At 40.6% G+C, this 23,037-nt stretch overlaps 1 protein-coding gene across 6 annotated transcripts in view; it reads left to right on the top strand.

Annotated features, from left to right (window-relative positions):
• LOC147016448 (uncharacterized) overlaps positions 1-23,037 on the top strand; it is a 226,067-nt gene that overhangs the window by 94,562 nt on the left and 108,468 nt on the right. For all 6 annotated transcript variants that reach the window (XR_015049049.1, XM_085845107.1, XM_085845108.1 and 3 more), the window contains 6 exons: positions 981-1,067; positions 1,680-1,736; positions 4,386-4,439; positions 4,874-4,927; positions 5,850-5,903; positions 6,189-6,242. Coding sequence is in view for 5 of the 6 variants with exons in the window: in XM_085845107.1 (XP_085701233.1) it covers positions 981-1,067; positions 1,680-1,736; positions 4,386-4,439; positions 4,874-4,927; positions 5,850-5,903; positions 6,189-6,242 (360 nt within the window). In the remaining variant the exon portion in view is untranslated. The remainder of the gene's footprint in view (positions 1-980; positions 1,068-1,679; positions 1,737-4,385; positions 4,440-4,873; positions 4,928-5,849; positions 5,904-6,188; positions 6,243-23,037) is intronic.

Below are 23,037 nucleotides of genomic sequence, written 5' to 3'. Positions count from 1 at the left end.
AAGACAGAGACGTAATCATCACGACCCACGAGATCACTCTCAATCTATCCAGATGAGATTAAGTTAACACCATCCCATGGGATTTTAACAAAGTACCCTACTCCCATTTGCTGCATAAACTACACTACTATGGAGTATGGGAACCCCTAATGCGGATTAAGGCTTTTCTTGGAAAATTAACACAGGAGGTATAACTGGAAGGTGTACTCTTCTCTAAGGCTGATGTAGTGTCGAGGGTCCCCCGAGGGATCTCTGTTCTTCCACACCTTCATAAATGACCTCTCAGAGTGTGTTCGTACCTCGCATACCAAGATCAAATGATTGCCTCCTCTTCAAGAAAATATCGGACAAGGAGGATCACAGACAACTCCATGATGACCTGTCCTTGCTTGAGCATTGGACGAAAAGGTGGAAGATGAAAGGTAACCGAAGATGGAATCGAAAGACACTTTCATTAGGATCATGCCAAGCAGGACCAATCAGACTCACCGAACAGAATACTCCCTGCTCAACCAGCCCCTTCAGAACACTGGAAACTGTAAATACCTCGGTGTCGCTTTCACAGGTAGGATGACGTGCTCTAAACACCTTGCCATCGCCACCGGCAACGCCAACAGAACTCCAGGATTTCTCAGAAGGAATTGAGATGACAGCAGTCCTCAGGTAAAGGTGGCTGCCTATAACACCATGGTTAGATCGAGGTTAGAGTCCGCATCACCAGCATGGGATCCATATCTCCAGAAGGATATACGGCAACTATAACGAGTCCAGAGAAGGGCCGCGAGATTTGTCTGTAGTAACTATTGTGTTATGATGCTCGGATGTGTGTAGAAAATGCGAAGTGACCTCAGATGGAGAAGCCTGGAGGCCAGGTGGAAGGCCAACAGGCTTCATATTCTGTAGAAGATTATTTTTTTCTAATTTAGCTTCAATGCATATCCTTTGTCTAATCGTCCCTTGCCCTTTTTCTCTCCACTCAGTTCCGTTATGGCCGTAGTTCTGCCGAAAAAGGCCCAGTGTTGTCTCCACAGGCAGCGCAAGCAGAGGCCATATTGCAACAGGCCAGGGTGAGTACACCGTGTATCAATGGGGGTGCATCAGGAGCGAGGGTGAGGAAGATAAGGTTGGCGTGTCAGGTGTAACGATCCATCTTGGCTATAACTGAGACGCATCCCTCACTGTCGGCAGTAGTTTTGTTGAACCTGTTGATTGATGGATTGTAATGGGGCCATCACCTTAAACACGCGAGTTTAGCGGCCATATTGTAATGGGAGCGGCCCTCATCCACAAGAAGGGATTAATGATTTTTGAGAAAACGTCTCGCCCCGTGAACGAGCAATAGCAAGATTCTCTCACTGAGAGAGTGAATGTACGAGGGTCACGATGAAACGTTCCATCAGTAAATGTGTGTGTGTGTTTGTGTGTGTGTGTGTGTGTGTGTGTGTGTGTGTGTGTGTGTGTGTGTGTGTGTGTGTGTGTGTGTGTGTGTGTGTGTGTGTGTGTGTGCGTGCTTATGTGGTCCGTTAAATGCAGAGACCATTAGGTCATTCTTGTGAGCCGTTGAGCACAGAGACTTGCAAAGAGAATCAGAATTAATGCAATGTTCGATTTACTAGTATGACTCGAAAATGGAGCTGGAATAACCCTTTAATCCCATCATGATCCATTTTCTCCCTCAGTTAGCAATGCGGGGGTTGCCCGGAGCTTCCGGTTTGACAGGAAGACCAGGTGCATTGGTGCGTATGCTTCTTTTAGAATCGTTGTTCTTGTTGTTGTTGTTGTTTTTTTTTAAAAAAACTTACTTTTTAAGCTTTTTATGCTCTTCGCGAACAATACAATTGAGCAAAAACTTTCAAACAAGACCCTCTCATGGACAGGCCCTCACCACTCCTACGGTTGGCAGTGAGTGTCCTGGAAGCAGCGGGGGAAAGAGAGTGGCATCTCGATATATGGGAGAATTGCGTGCTCAGCCAGCGGGTTGCCTCGATAGCTCGGATGGCAGAGCACTGATTTGCCTGTCATTCATAACTTTCAAACGGTGAATTAAAGTATTGGATTCACAGTTCAAAAATCTACCAACCAACCAACTGGAAACCACGGCTATTGAGGAAAGTGAACGTTCAAAATGTAATGTTACAATTGTCCTCACCTGAACCGAATGATCTTGGAAATTTACATTGCAAGTCACACTTGCCACATCATTTTCATGCATGTCTGTGAACGACCCAGGTCCACACTCTACGTAAGTTAACCAGACCCAGTGGAGTAATGGTGAGCTTGTCCGCTCTGACTCCGGGAGGTCGGCGGTTGAAACCCCATGTTGTACCAAAGACTACTGATGGTACGTGCCTGCTCAGTATTAAAAATGAATGGAGCATGGACAAAACAACCATCTGTTGGCAACCATTGTGCAGGTTTGATGGGTATAATGGCCTCCTCCTGTGTTGAACTTTCTTGAAAGGGAACCAATCTTATTAATTGAAGTTTGCCTCCCACATGATCTAATCGGTTTCGGAATATCTAGGCATCATTTGACACCAAAATGAGTTGGCTTATGATGTCAGCATGGACAAGGAGTGATGATTCAGACTTTCGATTTTCATTGCTGCAGTGCCATTTTGAGGGTGCTGATAAGGTGCTGTCTTGCTGCACAGTTCAGAGAAAGACCTCCTTCAGGTCAATCAAAGGTTACAACCCTTTGTGAGGATCGTCATCTTGTCATCTTTGTGAAAAGGAGCTTTTTAAAAAAAATTTTTTAAACAGAATGATCTCTCCAAAGTCATCTCCAAAGAGCAATTGGCACCAACAACTTTTGACCCAGAAGTTCAGAACAAGCTTCATGCTTGTGGTACATGAGGTCCAGAAGACCACTACTCTGCAGCGCTGCAACACCACTCCATTGACAGCAATACGTGCGATGGGTGAAGCGACATTTTAAAAAATGGATGGTGAACTGACGACGCCATGTTATTTTCTCAATGCATCTGTATGCTATACTTGTAGTCTTCAATGATGGGTGTGCTCGAGTCGGGAGACGAGGAGGGGAGTGATGTTCTTATTGGACCAAAGGACAGTATGATTGGTTTAGTGGAGCAGGGTAGCCTGATGGTGTGTACTCCATTCAAGTGGGCTAAACAACTGATGTTACAGTTATCATTGTGAGGGATGCTCTGACTGGTATCAAGTTCAGGAATGAGATTATTATATCCATCGTCATCCCTCGAGCCCAACAGAAAAGTCCCAACTTCATCTTTATGGGTGACAATGTCCGTCCCATCAAAGCCAGCAATGTGGTTGCCACCCTATGGTTGTTTTGTCCATGCTCTATCCTTCTTAAATGCTGAATATCAAGCAAGGAAGCAGCACATACCATCGTTAAAGTCTTTGATATGACTCACCCAGGGTTTGAACCACTGACCTCAACTCAGAGGAGGTGCTCTATCCATTACACTCATGAGTTAAGCAGTACGTTCTGGTCCTCTTCAACCACACTTACAATACAGTGTTTGAGAAACGTTCGTTACTTCAATTTCCCAGTTATATATTTACTTCTTTTTTTTATTATTCGTTCATCTTTTGTCCTTTGTCATTGATTGTTGTAATTGAATTTTTTCCCCACTTTTGAAGTCACAATTCGCTCTTTATTTCTTAATTTCCTCACTTCTTCATCCCAATGCTCTTCGTTATAATAAATGTAATTTTTTTTTTACTTCAATTCCATTTCTTCCTTTCGATTCTTGTTTTATTTTGCCTCTTTTTTTTATTATTTATATAAGGCTGTCACACACACACACACACACACGGAATGGCTGTCACACACACACACACACATGGATGAATCACGCGCGCACACGTGCAGACACAAACAGCAGAAAACACAAGACTTGGCACCAGATAAAATGGCCGTTCACCTTTGGGGAAGTTGCTTCCTGGAAGGCGCTGGATGCTAGCAGCTCCCTCTGGTGGTGGAGCTTTTCTCTCCACTGTCTGCGGGGCACTTTGAGGTCGAAATCTCCCTCGCCAAGGGATTCCAACCCACGGGGTTTGTTTGTGCTGTATCCTCTAAATGCTGAGCGCAACTGAGGAAGCAGTACATACGATTACTTTTTAAAGCCTTGAGTATGACTCAGGTCAGGTATTGGAGAGCTGCCAGAGCAGCACATCAAAGGGGTCAGAATTGAATCTCCACCTCATAGCACCAACCAGACTCAGAGCAGCGTTGTCCTTCGGCTCCTCCATTCATTCATCCATTATATTTTAATCACCACTGTTTATGTTCGTTTTAAATCTTCTTTTCATTTGTGTTTTTAATTTAACCCTTTCCTTCCACCCTTCACGTGCGCATTGTTTTGCTCGGAGTCCCACTTGCCTTTTCTCTTTTACAGGGCAGCCCTGGCCTCAGTGGTTTTAAAGGCGATGGAGGAGAACCTGGACCCAAGGTTAGTTTCTGGCTTTCTTTCACAATATTTTGTTATCATTGGCGAGTCCCAAAGTTTTTGATAATAATACCAAACCTGTGCACGTGTTTTTTTTATAATCCAATATGGCTTCATGCACCTTTTTTTCTTTCATTTGCCATAATTATATTTTCATCTTTTGCATTGGCTCACTAATTATTTTTGGCATCTGTGATCGTCAGAATTAATGATAACAGGGTAAAGGACGTTTGGTCCAACTTTGCCTATGGCATACCACCTTTCAGGGTGTGAGCTGTGCGGCATTGTGCTGGTACCTATGCCGATGCTGTACCGGTAGCCTGCTGCCGTACTGATAGCTTGGTGTATTGGTCTTGTTGACTTGTATACATGTACATGATAAAGGATCCATGGTATTTGTGCTTTGAAATAACATACCACATCCTCTCGCATTCCAGGGTCCCCGGGGAATTCAAGGTGCTCGAGGACCTTCGGGTGGATCAGGGAATAGGGTAAGTTAGCTTAATGGGGGTTTCTTGTTCGTCTTCTTCTTCATCGATGATAATGATACTATGTTTAAATCAAATTTCTGGTTTAAGTTTAAAAAACAAAATTTGTTCCTTCGTTTTGTAAACGTTTGTTTTGCCTTATTCCCAAACGCTATTTCAACTAGACGGGCACTCGGTAGAGTGCATACCTCCGCCACACAATGCCTGATCCACGAGAACATATCGTGCCCAATACATTTTTGAAATATCATGCTATACGGTACTATATCGTTTTTGGCCCCATCTCTCATTGGTTCAGAATCACTTTTAAAATTATATAATTCTCGTATCCAGATCCGGATTCGGATCTTCACCAAAATCGAATCCATTCGTCCTTGTCAGACACCCAACCTGTCCACAAAATTTCATCCAGATTCGTTCACAACTTTTTGAGACATCCTGTACACAAACAGACAGAGAGGGGTGAAAACATAACCTCCTTCACCTTCGGTGGTGGAGGTAACAATGAGAAATCACCAAGGGGTTGAGAAGCCACCTGATTACTTTAGCTCTTCGATGAGCTTCTGCCGCATGTCCAGAAACATCCTCGAGTCACTGCAGTGTACCACACAGAGAAGCCATTAACAAACGACACAAAGTACCGCTCCCTCCTTCCTCCGCCGTTCTTTAAAATGAGAACCATAGTGGATGAAATTGCTCATTCAATCAAAATTTCATAAAACTGTGCATCTAATTATTTTGATGATCATGAAGTGCAGACGTCGCAGGACTTTATTCAGAACAACTGCAGCTTGCATCATCAAGACGAGCAGAGCCACAAAGGTTCGCACAGTGAACAACTGGAGGAACACTACACACCTTGAGCTGCAGAATAGCTCAGTTATTTGTTAATAATATTAATCATCTTGTGGTCTTGCCTTTACAGGGTCCCCCAGGGATGGACGGTGCACGGGGCCTTCCAGGGGAACCTGGAGAAAAGGTGGGTGTGAAGCCTGACGAGGAGAGGGAATAGCTAATATGAGGAATTAGGTGGATGAATGAGGGTTTCGAGGAAGAAAGACAGTGAGGCTTGTGAGCAAGAAGTGTACACACCAGGAGCACTAATGGATTGTGAAAAGTTGGACAGGAAAGGAAACCTTAAAAACACCAAAGCATGGAAAAATCGGTGAATAAGGAATTTAAGCGTGGCATGAAAAAGACAATCCGATTTGGTTGTTTTATGTTCCTATCGGTGTGTCTCAAATTCTCTCTTCTATCTCCGCAGGGGGATCGAGGCTTTGATGGCCTACCAGGGATTCCAGGACAAAAGGGGAACAGGGTAAGTGGCTGTGATTAGGTGGACTGCAGGTGGCTTGGGTAACGTGGATGAACAGTAAAGTAAGGATACATAAACAACTGGAGGGTTCATCGAACACTTTACACCATGCAGTGTTTGAGAAAAATGGACATAAGCGGGGTCTGCGGGCGGAAAATTTGTTTGGTCGAGATGATGTAAAATGCCGTAATATTTTGTCTAAGTACAGCCAAATGAAAGGGTTTTGAAAGTGTGAAGACGGCGATTTGTGTTCTACACTGTTCAAGTATATTATTAAATTGAAATATAATAGAGGTTGTAAAGGTTGTTGAAAAAGTTTTTTTTTTTTCCCGGAAGTTTGCCGCCATTGATGCAGCATCTGAAACACCACCTTATCGAACATGTTACTTTAGGTTTTCTTGCCTGATTTTAGTTTCATTTATGACATCGTGAACTGCCAGACATTTATGACTGCCAGACAGGCAGACAGAGTCAAACAATACTCCTCTCTGCACATGAGTGATCGGGCCAAATTCAGACCCAAAGTACTGGTCAACGACAGGTTTGTTTTCTGATTCATGTTTTGGAGAAGAGCAGCAGGGGGTTAGAGAAAGGGTAGGGGGATGACGGATGGGATGTTCGTACCGAGACAGCTGATGGAGAAGATGCAGAAGTTAGGTTTGGTGGAAGGGATGTTCAAGGGAACGAAGGGAAGAGTCTTGGTTGTTCCTGGTATGTCTGAGGAGTTCAACGTGAACATCGGTTTGAAGCAGGGAAGCTCTCTCAGCCTACTCATGTTTATCATGGTGATGGAGCTGGTAAGCAGGAAGGTGAGCTTGAGGGGGAGTATGGGGAGGATGTTGTATGCAGACGATCTGACTGTTGTGGTGGAGAGTGGGTCGGCGATGCAGGAAGTACTGGGAGAGTGGAAGGAGGCATTTGGGAAGCATAGGCTGAAGATGAGTATGGAGAAGACTGAGGTGGTGATGGTCAGGCAACAGAGAAAATAAATGAATATCAGGTTAGAGGGGAAGCAGATCAGGCAGGGAAATAGGTTTGAGTATCTGGGAAGAACAGTGACTGGGGATGGTAAGTCCGAGGCAAAGGTGCGGAGCGGGCTTCAGGTGGGTGTGAATATGTGGAGGAGGATGGAGGGAGTAATGGCAGACAGAAATATATCGAGGAAATTGAAAGAGAAGGTTCTGATGTCATGTGTAATGTCAGGTAATACCTTTAACAGTCTGGAAACGGTAACACTGACAGAGAGGCAACAACAGAGGCTGCAGATTTTAGAGAACAACTGGGTCAAGATTGCGGGAGAGAAGAGGGTGGATACAAGGAGGATGGATGAACTGAGGGAGGAGATCCGTGTGCAGATGAGTGTGATGGGGAGATTGGTGAAATGCCGGCTGAGATGGGCTGGACACTTGGTGCGGATGGGGAAGAGAGAATGGCAATGAGAGCGGCTCGATTTCAGGAGCGAGGAAGGAGGAAAAGAGGTAAACCACTGTTGAGATGTGAGGATTGTGTGAAGAGGGATACCTGTCAGGTAGGTGTGGTTGGAGAGTAGAGAGAGTTGGCTGAGGACAGAGGGAGGTGGAGGAGTATCGTGTTCAAGGCAGAAGAATTAACTATTTTTGTTTCTATGTCACAAGCAAATATGACGAGTCAGCTGTTTACGTGTTATGATAAGATATTGTCTGTTTTCCACTGACCTCAAATAGGGTAGGCCACAATGGGACGGTATGGCTACGCCCGACTTGGCTCGTATTTAAGAATATCTGCTAAAAACACATTTCCTTTGTAAATGTTTCTGAAAGCAAGCATTTAAATTTGTTGTCGTTGAGATTGTTTAATTTTTTTTATAATTCAAGAGAAACAGGTTTTCTCCTTTAAACAGAATAGACAGCAACACTGTAGTCTCGTTACACGCAAGAGAACACAAAGGACACTTGTGCCACGGCCCAACATTTCATTCTCAAGCCCGATTCCAATTTTGAGGGCCATCCCTCTCAATAACTGAACTCGGCACATCTCGACCCGAGAAAATTCATAACGGGGACTCACTCGGCCCAACTGGACCTGAGCCGACCTTGGAGCAGGTTTCTGCAGCGGGTAATGCTTGGACGGTACGTGGATGGTGCACAGTAGTTCGTGTATAGTACAGTATGCGCGCTTCAGGGTTCACCTAATACCCCTTAGAATGAAATCCAAACAGGATATTTTGCAATAAAACATTCCATAAATAGTCTAATAATATATAGCAAGACTAAAACAAGTAGAGTACACAAAAATAAACAAAACAACCTGGATATAAGCTCCCTATTGTGCTCTGGTACATTAATTTTTTTAAATGTTGTTTTGAGTTTCATTGCTCAGTTTGGTTGAAATCCATGCCATTCAGTCACACACCCTCCTTGTTCAACATAATCGGCCAAAGCAACTAAAATGGTTCAAAACTTGGCGATTGGACAACGACATCGGCAGCACCATCAATGCGGTCGACTCGCTCGCCATTGGGATGAATAGTGCACTTGAGCGAGTAGTGGCAGAGCCGCAGGTTTCATTCTTGCTCGATCTACTCGATGACATGACTATTTGCTTGTAGTTCTACTGATGGAGCAGTTGACGAATTGACATTTCCATCAGTTGTAGATACATAAGGCTGATGGAGAAGCTTGCACATGCATCACATGCAGGACATGTACATCGGTGCAACATTGATACGAGTAGATGAATAACCACACGACCGACGATCGGAGCATCATGAGCTTGATGCACAGATGTTAACACCAAATGGGGCAACCACAACATCATTTTCCTGCAGACATCATGAACATGCGGTCAGATTAATTATTTTACACCATTACAATTATTAAATTAGGAAATAATACGTACTTTAAATGCTTGATAAATTACATCACAACCTACCAATAAATATCTGCTGTAAGATGTTTTACTTATTAACCTCTCCTGTTTCCAAAGGGACGGGAGAGGCGTGTGTGCATCCATATGACCACTCATCTACTTTAATATAGGTTGTTGATTTTCAGATCTAGTGTAATCTATATATCCATGGATTGTTGATTTTCAAACCACGTGGAATCTATATGTCCATGGATTGTTGATTTTCAAACCACGTGGAATCTATATGTCCATGGATTGTTGATTTTCAAACCACGTGTAATCTATATGTCCATGGATTGTTGGTTTTCAAACCACGTGTAATCTATATGTCCATGGATTGTTGATTTTCAAACCACGTGTAATCTATATGTCCATGGATTGTTGATTTTCAAACCACGTGTAATCTATATGTCCATGGATTGTTGGTTTTCAAACCACGTGTAATCTATATGTCCATGGATTGTTGGTTTTCAAACCACGTGTAATCTATATGCTCATGGATTGTTGATTTTCAAACCACGTGGAATCTCTATAACCATGGATTGTTGATTTTCAGATCTAGTGTAATCTATATCTCCAGGGATTGTTGATTTTCAGATCTAGTGTAATCTATGTATCCATCAATGGTTGATTTTCAGATCTAGTGTAATCTATGTATCCATCAATGGTTGATTTTCAGATCTAGTGTAATCTATGTATCCATCAATGGTTGATTTTCAGATCTAGTGTAATCTATGTATCCATCGATGGTTGATTTTCAGTTCTGGTGTAATCGATATAACCATGGATTGTTGATTTTCGAATCTAGTGTAATCTATTTTTCCATGGATTGTTGATTTTCAGATCTAGTGTAATCTATATATCTATGGATTGTTGATTTTCAGTTCTCATGTAATCAATATATCCATGGATTGTTGATTTTCAGTTCTCGAGTAATCTATATATCTATTGTTTGTTGATTTTCAATTCTAGTGTAATCTATATATCTATGGATTGTTGATTTTCAATTCTAATGTAATCTATATATTTATGGATTGTTGAGTTTCACTTCTAGAGAAATCTATATATCCATAGATCGTTGATTTTCAGTTCTGGAGAAATCTATATATCCATAAATTGTTGAATTTCAGTTCTAGAGGAATCTATATATCCATGGATTGTTGATTTTCAGTTCTTGTGTTATCTCTACATCCATGGATTGTTAATTTTCAGTTCTCGTGTAATCTATATATCCATGGATTGTTGATTTTCAGTTCTAGTATATTATATATCCATGGATTGTTGATTTTCAGTTCTTGTGCAATCTATATATCCATGGATTGTTGATTTTCAGATCTGGTTTAATCTACATATCCATGGATTGTTGATTTTCAGTTCTCTTGTAATCTATATATCTATGGATTGTTGATTTTCAGTTCTAGTGTAATCTATATATCTATGGATTGTTAATTTTCAGATCTCGTGTCATCGAAATATCCATGGATTGTTGATTTTCAAATCTAGTGTATTCTATATATCCATGGATTGTTGATTTTTCAGATCTAGTGTAATCTACATATCGATGGATTGTTGATTTTCAGTTCTTGTGGAATCTATATGTCCATGGATTGTTGATTTTCAGATCTAGTGTAATCTATATATCCATCGATGGTTGATTTTAAGTTCTAGTGTAATCTATATATCCATGGATTGTTGATTTTCAGTTATCGTGTTATCGATACATCAATGGATTGTTGATTTTCAGATCGAGTGTAATCTATATATCCATGGATTGTTGATTTTCAAACCACGTGGAATCTATATATCTTTGGATTGTTGATTTTCAGATCTCGTGTAATCTATATTTCCATGGATTGTTGATTTTCAGATCTAGTTTAATCTATATATCCATGGATTGTTGATTTTCAGATGTAGTGTTATCTCTACATCCATAGGTTGTTGATTTTTCAGATCTAGTGTAATCTATGTATCCATGGATTGTTGATCTTCAGTTCTTGTGGAATCTATATATCCATGGATTGTTGATTTTCAGTTATCGTGTTATCGATACATCAATGGATTGTTGATTTTCAGATCGAGTGTGATCTATATATCCATGGATTGTTGATTTTCAAACCACATGGAATCTATATATCTTTGGATTGTTGATTTTCAGATCTCGTGTAATCTATATTTCCATGGATTGTTGATTTTCAGATCTAGTTTAATCTATATATCCATGGATTGTTGATTTTCAGATGTAGTGTTATCTCTACATCCATAGGTTGTTGATTTTTCAGATCTAGTGTAATCTATGTATCCATGGATTGTTGATTTTCAGTTCTCGTGTAATCTATATATCAATGGATTGTTGATTTTTAGATCTAGTGTCATGCAGATATCCGTGGATTGTTGATTTTTAGATCTAGTTTAATCTATATATCCATGGATTGTTGATTTTCAGATGTAGTGTTATCTCTACATCCATAGATTGTTGATTTTTAGATCTCGTGTAATCTATATATCCATGGATTGTTGATTTTTAGATCTAGTGTTATCTCTACATCCATAGATTGTTGATTTTCAGATCTCGTGTAATCTATATATCGATGGATTGTTGATTTTCAGTTCTAGTGTAATCTATATATCCATGGATTGCTGATTTTCAGATCGAGTGTCATCCAGATATCCATGGATTGTTGATTTTCAGTTCTTGTGTAATTTATATATCCATGGATTGTTGATTTTCAGATCTAGTGTAATCTATATATCCATGGATTGTTGATTTTCAGATGTAGTGTTATATTCTACATTTATAGATTGTTGATTTTCAGTTCTAGAGGAATCTATATATCAATGGATTGTTGATTTTCAGTTCTTGTGTTATCGCTACATCCATGGATTGTTAATTTTCAGTTCTCGTGTTATCTATATATCCATGGATTGTTGATTTTCAGTTCTAGTGTAATATATATCCATGGATTGTGGATTTTCAGTTCTTGTGCAATCTACATATCCATGGATTGCTGATTTTCAGTTCTAGTGTAATATATATCCATGGATTGTTGATTTTCAGTTCTTGTGTAATCTACATATCCATGGATTGCTGATTTTCAGTTCTCGTGTAATCTATATATCGATGGATTGTTGATTTTCAGTTCTTGTGGAATCTATATATCCATGGATTGTTGATTTTCAGATCTAGTGTAGTCTATATATCCATCGATGGTTGATTTTCAGTCCTCGTGTAATCTATATATCCATGGATTGTTGATTTTCAGTTCTAGTGTAATCTATATTTCCATGGATTGTTGATTTTCAGATCTAGTGTAATCTATATATCCATGGATTGCTGATTTTCAGATCTAGTGTAATCTATATATCCATCGATGGTTGATTTTCAGTTCTAGTGTAATATATGTATCCATGGATTGTTGATTTTCAGTTATCCTGTTATCGATACATCTATGGATTGTTGATTTTCAAACCACGTGGAATCTATATATCTATGGATTGTTGATTTTCAGATCTCGTGTTATCTATATATCTTTGGATTGTTGATTTTCAGATCTCGTGTAATCGATATATCCATGGATTGTTGATTTTCAGATCTAGTTTAATCTATATATCCATGGATTGTTGATTTTCAGATCTAGTTTAATCTATATATCCATGGATTGTTGATTTTCAGTTCTAGTGTAATATATATCCATGGATTGTGGATTTTCAGTTCTTGTGCAATCTACATATCCATGGATTGCTGATTTTCAGTTCTAGTGTAATATATATCCATGGATTGTTGATTTTCAGTTCTTGTGTAATCTACATATCCACGGATTGCTGATTTTCAGTTCTCGTGTAATCTATATATCACCGGATTGTTGATTTTTAGATCTAGTTTAATCTATGTATCCATGGATTGTTGATTTTCACATCTCGTATAATCTATATCTCTATGGGTTGTTGATTTTCAGATCTCGTGTCATCAAAATATCCATGCATTGTTGATTTTCAGATCTAGTGTAAGCTATATATCTATGGATTGTTGATTTTCAGTTCTAGTGTAATATATATCCATGGATTGTGGATTTTCAGTTCTTGTGCAATCTACATATCCATGGATTGCTGATTTTCAATTCTAGTGTAATATATATCCATGGATTGTTGATTTTCAGTTCTTGTGTAATCTACATATCCATGGATTGCTGATTTTCAGTTCTCGTGTAATCTATATATCGATGGATTGTTGCTTTTCAGTTCTTGTGGAATCTATATATCCATGGATTGTTGATTTTCAGATCTAGTGTAATCTATATATCCATCGATGGTTGATTTTCAGTCCTCATGTAATCTATATATCCATGGATTGTTGATTTTCAGTTCTAGTGTAATCTCTATTTCCATGGATTGTTGATTTTCAGATCTAGTGTAATCTACATATCCATGGATTGTTGATTTTCAGTTCTCGTGTAATCTATATATCGATGGATTTTTGATTTTCAGTTCTGGTGTAATCTATATACCTATGGATTGTTGATTTTCAGATCTCGTGTCATCGAAATATCCATGGATTGTTGATTTTCAGATCTCGTGTCATCGAAATATCCATGGATTGTTGATTTTCAAATCTAGTGTATTCTATATATCCATGGATTGTTGATTTTTCAGATCTAGTGTAATCTATATATCCATGGATTGCTGATTTTCAGATCTAGTGTAATCTATATATCCATCGATGGTTGATTTTCAGTTCTAGTGTAATCTATGTATCCATGGATTGTTGATTTTCAGTTATCCTGTTATCGATACATATATGGATTGTTGATTTTCAAACCACGTGGAATCTATCTATCTATGGATTGTTGATTTTCAGATCTCGTGTTATCTATATATCTTTGGATTGTTGATTTTCACATCTCGTGTAATCGATATATCCATGGATTGTTGATTTTTAGATCTAGTTTAATCTATGTATCCATGGATTGTTGATTTTCACATCTCGTATAATCTATATCTCTATGGGTTGTTGATTTTCAGATCTCGTGTCATCAAAATATCCATGCATTGTTGATTTTCAGATCTAGTGTAATCTATATATCTATGGATTGTTGATTTTCAGATCTAGTGTCATCGAAATATCCATGGATTGTTGATTTTCAGATCTTGTCATCGAAATATCCATTGATGGTTGATTTTCAGATCTAGTGTCATCTATATATCCATTGATGGTTGATTTTCAGATCGAGTGTAATCTATATATCCATTGATGGTTGATTTTCAGATCTAGTGTAATCTATATATCCATTGATGGTTGATTTTCAGATCTCATGTCATCCAGATATCCATGGATTGTTGATTTTCAGATCTAGTTTGATCTATATATCCATGGATTGTTTATTTTCAGATCTAGTGTAATCTATATATCCATGGATTGTTGATTTTCAGATCTAATGTCATCCAGATATCCACGGGTTATTGATTTTCAGATCAAGTTTAATCTATATATCCATGGATTGTTGATTTTCAGATCTAATGTCATCCAGCTATCCATGGATTGTTTATTTTCAGATCTAGTTTAATCTATATATCCATGGATTGTTGATTTTCAGATCTAGTGTAATATATATATATATATATATATATATATATATATATATATATCTATATATATATCTATATATATATATATATATATATATATCTATGGATTGTTGATTTTCAAATCTCGTGTCATCCATATATCCATGGATTGTTGATTTTCAGATCTAGTGTCATCCATATATCCATTGATGGTTGATTTTCTGATCTCGTGTCATCCAGATATCCATGGATTGTTGATTTTCAGATTTAGTTTAATCTATATATCCATGGATTGTTGATTTTCCGATCTAGTGTCATCAAAATATCCATGGATTGTTGATTTTCAGATCGCGTGCCATCCAGATATCCATGGATTGTTGATTTTCAGATCTAGTTTAATCTATAAACCCATGGATTGTTGATTTTCAGATCTAGTGTAATCTATATATCCATGGATTGTTCATTTTCAGATCTAATGTCATCCAGATATCCACGGGTTCTTGATTTTCAGATCTAGTTTAATCTATATATCCATGGATTGTTGATTTTCAGATCTAGTGTAATATATATATATATATATATATATATATATATATATATATATATATATATATATCTATGGATTGTTGATTTTCACATCTCCATTTGTGTGTGCCTGTCCGTCCGTCCGTCACACTATCCTCTCCTCAAAAGTTGTGCAGAATTTCCCCAAACTCGGTGGTTATGATCACTGCGTGGCACGAAGAGATGCAAGAGTGGTATAATTTGCAGCCATGCCTCCTGGGGTGTATATACATTTAAAATATTTCTAAATGAATCTTTGTATTTGTAGAGGGACACATGAAATGCATAATGATTTTTGGGGATTTGAACTCTGTTTCATGCCCCAGGGGGAACTTGGGGTCGCAGGGGTCAAAATGTGCCTGGTGTTGGCTGAATGGTTAGGGTGGTGGGCTTGGGATCCTAGGATCCTGGGTTCAAATCCCACTCAGCTGTTGAATTAATACCAGGTGGGGTTGACTCTGCCTGTCATCCTTCCGAGGTCAGCAAAATGAGTGCCAGCTTGCTGGTAGACTGTGTCGGAATGGCGACTCATCCAGGATTGTGCCCACTAGCCAAGGAGACTGCTTAGGCAGCACCAACGCTCTGCACAGAGTATGGTCCCAATGGATGGATGGATGGGTCAAATGGAAAAGATTTAACTCAAAATTTGATTTTGGGTCATTTCTGGTGGAACTTTTTGCCATCTTTCAACTTTCCTTTAGGTGGGCAGCGTAGGGATTTGTGAGGGCGTGCCATCGACTTCGCTCCAGTTGAATTTATGTTGCTTACCCATTATCACTTACTGAACGAGGAGAGCTCATTGGATGCAGTGGCTTGTATTTGAATCCAATTTTTTTTGAAATAACCTTAAGCTGCCATGCAAATGTTGTACATACGTGGGTGTAGTCTGAGTACATGCATCGTTTTTCAGGGATATTAAGCTGACTGTCTTTTTGCTTTTTCTTTATACAAACTTCAAAACTCTACAACACATTTTAAAACATCAGTGCCCGTCCCACGTGCTAATTCCTTCATTAAATTCCAAATTTTCACAAATGATCCTGTCTTGGTGATTTTTCCCCGCTCTGCATTTGTCTCAGACCATTGTAGTCACAAGTCTGTTTTGAGCTATTGAATGATAATTTATGAACAAACTCTTCAAATTGTACTTAGACAGACTTTACTTGTTGAGTTTTAAGATGTTCCCAAATCTATTTTAGATGTGGGTATTCATGAAAACCAAAGCCAAAATAACCTTGGTATTTTAACGAGTCCGAGTTTTATGAAATGTTCCGATTGAACGAACAGGCAACTTTATACGAATAACTGTGAGGCAGCAGAAGCAAGCAAATTTAATGATTAATGATTTAGGGGAATTAAATTAAATTTTCCAATTGAGATTTTAATTAATATTTGTGAGATTTATGCCAAGAAATAACCATGATATGAATTTGCATTTAGCTGCATTATGAAAATGGAAAACTTTGTATTTTATTGAGAATGATTGTGATCAGAGTGCTGTTACAACCATGTAAACTATTTATGTGTCATACAGCTGAAACGATGGATTACGCATCATTTCCAGCATCTCAAGAACAACACAATTGTTCTTTTTGGATGTGCACATTAATCAGAGAGTGCGCTAGCACGAGCACTATATAGGGATAGCGCAGACAAACAATGTTGGCCTTCCTTGCTATCTTTAAAATTAAAGTTGGACTATATTCCCTAAAGTGCTTAGGCTACATATGAGAGCCTACCTTGTTTGTTCAGTTGATTGTCTCGGCAGGTATCATTAGACCATGGTAAAAGCAAAAAACTGAGATCGGTCATAACCGGCAAATCATCTTCTCATTCATCGTCATCAAAACAACAACTAATAATAATAATAATAATCATCATCATCATCTTCAAACGGCGTATTTCTGAGCTGCCTCTCACAAAGACCACTGATAAAGCTGTGACCAGTGGAGACTGGGCTCGAGCCCCCTCCTTGGCCATAGACGCCATTATAAACACTAAATTTTTTCATCGGAGATACAAATTTGTATGTATTCTACGTAGGGATGTGAGATGTCCGTGGAGACGTGTAAATTTGTCCTCTTCAAAATGCAGTCCCTTTCCTCGTAAGAAAAATCATTTCCTTGTTTTTTCACATTTACAGATTTAAAATACACCCAAACAGACCCATTTCGGCGCAAACTCTATGATCTCCAATTCCGTTTCCACCATTTGCTTTTTAAACCAAAACCCCCTATGAAGACATTGAGACCCTTAAGATTCTTTAAATCCCAAAGACCCTTTAAACCCCAAAGACCAAGGCTCTTTCAGACACTGAAAAACCTTTACGACCCCAATAACTCATAGGACCACAAATACCCATAAGACCATTTAGACACAAAAGACTCTTTAAGACCCCTAAGACCATTAAGACTCCTAAAACTCCTCAGACCCTTAAGACACCCAAGACCTTTAAGACCCCTTTTACATTTAAGACCCTTTCAACACTTTAGACACCTTTAGGTCCTTTCACCCTTTCGACATTTTATACCCTTTAGACCCCTAGAACATTAAGACCTATACATACCGAAAGTCCGTTTAGACCCCTGAGACCTTAATGCAATTTGGACCCCTTACACCCTTCAGATGAATCGGACATTTTGGACCTTTGACCATTTATTTGGAGCTTTAGATGACTTGGGCCTTTTTAGACCTTGTTTTTTTCATGCTTCAGAAATCAGACCCTTTAGACACTAACTACTCTCGGAATGTACCCTTTAGACCTTTAGATCATCTAGAACCTTTTAAGCGCACACCACACAAAAATCTATGGTGTTCTGACAAAACACCGACTCCATTTCTTTTCAGCAAGTAATGTGCAAACTCGACCCACCCAGGGGGTGGGTCCTCTGCTAGTCGTTAATTAGGCGCTCTTGTCACATGCTCTTGGCAAAACACTTTAGAACCTGAAATTACCGTTACATCAATTTAGTCACTTCACAAGCTTCAGCAAAGATTCAACTTCACTTCAAATACCCCTTCTCTACCCATATCATTCCATCCGGAATTAGGGGGATGGAGACTCCTCATTTTTAACACAACACAAATCATCAGAAAAAAATAATTCTGTTCAATAACAATGATATTCTCCAGCATGTAAACACATTTCCAACAAAAGAAACCAATCAATAAAAACATTTTAAAAAATGCATAAGTATGCAGGGGTGTTCCTCCAAAAAAGTACGTAAACAAGGTAGGGATGGTCATAAGAAATGATCACATGAAACTATCCCTACATCTTTTGTTGACGAATAGTTGTCCCCACACAAGACACTAACTGTGTGTGTGTGTGTGTGTGTGTGTGTGTGTGTGTGTGTGTGTGTGTGTGTGTGTGTGTGTATGTATGTATGTGTGTGTGTGTGTGTGTGTGTGTGTTACATATATGTGTATATGCATATCACACATGCTATTTTCACACATATACACACACACATAGTCAGGTCAGGTTCGATCTGTGACCTGCTACAGGTACCATGTAAACCTGTACTAACCTGTTCCATGGTCGGGTTGTCGGCGACTAAACCGTCTCCCCCACCAGGTTTTCTGGTGAGGAGGGTGTTTGGATATGGATACCCAGCAGGATTAAAAACAAAACCTGTCAAAGGGTGGAGGAGCTCCTTGTGAGCCAACGGCCATCCATATCTAGTGCCCAACTGTGTCTGCGGACGTCCTCCTGCAGTAGGGTTACTTCTTATTAGGAGGTTGGTGGCAGGATTTGCACTCCGGCCACCGTAAAACGCTTCATTCCGCAAAACGCAAAAACGCAAAAAAATCTGAAAACCCACTCCATGGGAGTACCTCCTGTGCAGCTTCCCTTCGCAGGGCAGCTCACCGGATGACAGGATTGGGGCAAAGCCTTCGGGACCCCCAATCTTTGATAGGAGGGAAACCACGGGGTAACATCCCTGGGTCAGATTGCGGGAGAGTGTGTCGGAGTGGTGCTGAGGTGTCGTCCACCAGACGGCGGTCTCCTTGGGTTAACCTCAGGCGGTCCCTTCGGGTGGGTGCCTGGAATGTCCTATCCCTAAGAGAGGATGATCACCTGTCTCTGTTATCATCTGAGCTCAAGCGTTTGGACATCGGGATTGCAGCTCTCTCTGAGGTTCGGAGACCGGATTGCGGCGAGATAATGGTGGGTGGTTACACCTACTATTGGTCTGGTCGCTCTGATGGTTACCATACCCAAGGAGTTGCTGTAGCTGTGTCCAATAAGCTGACCCCAATGATAATTGAGGTAACACCGGTCAACGAGCGTATTATGAGATTAAGGATTCGTCACTCCTTAGGTGTCATTTCCCTGGTCTCTATTTATGCTCCGACTGAGGCGAGTGATCTCACCGTGAAGGACACATTCTACGCCACACTCGAGTCTGTGGTTGATCAGTGCCCCAGACGAGATACACTTCTAGTCTTGGGGGATTTCAATGCATCGACTGGAACTGATAGGGATGGTTATGAGGTGTGTGTTGGTCCCCATGGGTCAGGAACTATGAACCAGAATAGCACTAAGTTCCTTGACTTTGCAAGAAGTCATGGACTTAGGGTGGCTGGTTCATGGTTTCAGCGCCCGCAAGCTCATCGCTGGACTTGGTATTCCAACGCTGGCGGTGTGGCAAAGGAGATTGACCATGTCCTCATTGACGGTCGCTGGAGGATGATCCAGACTGCAGGGTCTACCGGAGTGCTCAGTTCCTCAATACTGACCACAGGCTTGTTGTAGCAACTCTAAAGCTGCACCTTAAATCCTGGAGAATGGTACCATCCCAGCCTAGGCTGGATGTTGCCAAGCTCAGGGATGAGAGAGTAGCTGAGGAGTTTGTGAACAGGCTGAGTGGACACTTGGGGGGTCTGGGTGCTTTGGGGGGTCTTGAAGAGTTGTGGAGCACCTTCAAGACCACCGTCCTTGATGTTGCCGGTGGATGCCTTGGAGTTCACCGCAGGGCAAAGAAGAATTTTGTCTCTCAAGGGACACTGGATACCATTGACCAGAGTCGCAGGGCCAGGCTGAATGGCAGAGCTGAGCTGTTCAGGGAGCTGAGGCGTAAAACTGTACGTGCACTGAGGGTGGACAAGGAGGCCTATGTGCGAGGAATCTGTGAGGGGGTAGAGCATCACCTGTGGACAGGTGATTCTCGTCCCGCTTACAGGGGAATTCGCGCATTACGTTCATCCAAGCCCATCCCTCGGAGCACTGCAGTTCGAGCAGAGAGTGGTAGGCTCTTGACAGAGGAGTCTGAAGCGAAGGCCCGCTGGGCCAGTTACTTTGAGCGGTTGTACCAGGCTGATCCCCCAGCTGTTGAGTTGGACATCAAGGGTGTTACAATCCCTGTTGCCGACCCTCGAATCAACTGTGGTCCACCATCGCTTGTGGAAACACGGGCTGCGGTGAACCAGTTGAAACGGGGCAAAGCTCCAGGGATCTGTGGCATCCATGCTGAACTTCTCAAGGCTGGTGGAAATGCTGCACTCGTGTCGTAGTCAGGAGGCCCAATGCAGAATAGTGTACGACCCTGCTGATTCCGTGTTAGAATAGTGCAACAGGTGTAAATTGACTGTCCAGACACACAGAAACGTGAATCAACTTGTTGCCAACTCTGGATATGGATAGTATGGCCGCCATGACGGTTTACAAAATGGTCGCCATTAAATACACTTTTTGTCATATTTCAGCCGCAAATTGACATGAAATTACAAAATTAGGATCGATTTCCATGTTTTTGAGCATGCCTGAGCTGATGGGAGTATAGAAAAAAACATTGCTCCATCCATTTTCTAAAAATAATATGACTTGTTTTTCACTATATTATTTTTAAAGAAATGTTCACGCTCGAATTAGAATGTCTGATTATACAAACCACAATCAATGAATTTTACAACTTTGCTATAAAATGAACCTAAACTACATAACTGTGTGTTTTTCTGTTACCCAGGACTAACTGAAAAATGAAAGCCGCAAGATTTCTCACAGGGGGTTCAAGGGATCGAGAAGAAGAAGAGCATGTAGACTGGAATAAATGCTTTATTTGCCAGGACAGTTCAAAAACTAGCAAGTCAACGCCACTTCGAAAGACTACAATCGTTGGTGTGAAAACTGTAGCTGAATGTTGCAAAGAAAGAGAGAAATACAATGACGCTAAATATGTTGACTCATTCTCAAGAATCAGAAAATATTCTGTACCGGAGCACGTCGAAAAGATTCAATGGCACAAATTCTGCTATAGTGACTTTACTCACGCACAAAAAAATAGACAGACTGAAGTCAAGGATTCAGCCACAATCTGTGACTTACGCAGAAGAGATACCCACAACATCAGGTTCTTCAGAGAAATACCATGTCCCAAAGTCACTAAGATCCGCGCACAGCGCTATGGATTGGTCAAAATGCGCTTTCTGCCAGACTGACATTCCTGGAAAAGCTGGTGTCCTGACAAATGTTGAATTTGATCACACATCATCCAGGATGCTTAGCTTGGCCCAATTTGACCCCACCATGCGTCACAGGTTTGCAGGTGTTTCAGACTTGATGGCAGCTGAAGGTAAATATCACCTCAAGTGTTATGTTTCTTTTCGCAGAAAGTATAAAAAGGAGAGTGGAGAGAAAAACCAGTCTCCTGAAAGCATCTGTTTCAGAAATGTGATGAACCAGCTTGAGAAAGAGCTGCAGAAGGGACATGTGTTTACCCTGAAAAACATCTGGGAACACTACAGCATGCTGTTATTGAATGATTTTGGAATTGAGGCTGGAGCCTACAAAAGCTACAATTTCAAGCAGAAAGTGGAGGTTCACTTTGGTAGTGACAAGGTGACATTCGTGCAGCCATTGGATGTCACAAAACCCCTCATAGTTGCGCCCTCAACTGTGACAAAGTTTGCCTTTAGAACCGCCGTGAATGATTTATCTGAAGAAGGTGAAAGTTCTGAAGAAGATGAATTGGCCCAGTGCAGTCTGCCTCATCATGAGAACGAAATCCTTAGCTGGATCTTCAGAGTGGGCATAAAGATTTACAGTGACGTAAAACACTCTCCAGGGCATAGCATTATCGGTGGACTGAACACAGAAAATGCAGAGCGAATTGTACCTGAAACCCTGTACATGCTTGTAAAGCTTCTTTGTGGTGGTGACAGCACTGACAAGATGGACAATGAAGAAGCGGATGAGACAGATACCAAGAACAAAGTTCTGAGCATCTGCCAAGACATTATTCATGTGGCTTCAGGACACTGATGTCCTCATTCTCCTTGTTGCCTATCGGCCGCATCTCAGTCCCTTTCTCTGGATGAATGCAGGGACACCCAAAAAGCAACACTACATTCCCATTGACTCCATCAATATCCCAGATTCGCAGAGGGAGTCACTTCTGGCATCTCATGCAGTGACAGGTTCAGACAGCACAAGCCAGTTTGCTGGAATTGCGAAGCGCTCTGCATGGGCTGTCTTTCAAAACAACTCCCACCTGTTGAATAACCTAGGCAAAGAGGAAATTCCTGATGAGAGTGTGATTGCAGATGCTGAGTCATTTGTCTGCAGGCTTTATGACCCTCATGGCCAAGATAACTCAATTCAGTGAGTAAGATGTGATCTGTTTCTCAGTCTGACCAAAGCTATTGAGAATCTGCCTCCAACTCGCGATGCTCTGATTCTACACATCAAGCGAGCGCACTACCAGACTTTTGTGTGGAGAAGAGCCTTGGAATCTGAACCACATCTACCTGCACCTGAGAACTGTGGGTGGGAACAGGTCGTCAAAGA

This window comes from Eptatretus burgeri, chromosome 11, assembly GCF_056783735.1.
Source record: "Eptatretus burgeri isolate ZD-2024b chromosome 11, Ebu_testis_v1, whole genome shotgun sequence".
In the NCBI taxonomy this organism is placed as follows: domain Eukaryota; kingdom Metazoa; phylum Chordata; class Myxini; order Myxiniformes; family Myxinidae; genus Eptatretus; species Eptatretus burgeri.
The sequence above is the reverse complement of the archived record's forward strand: the minus strand, read 5'-3'. Positions and strand labels throughout refer to the sequence as shown.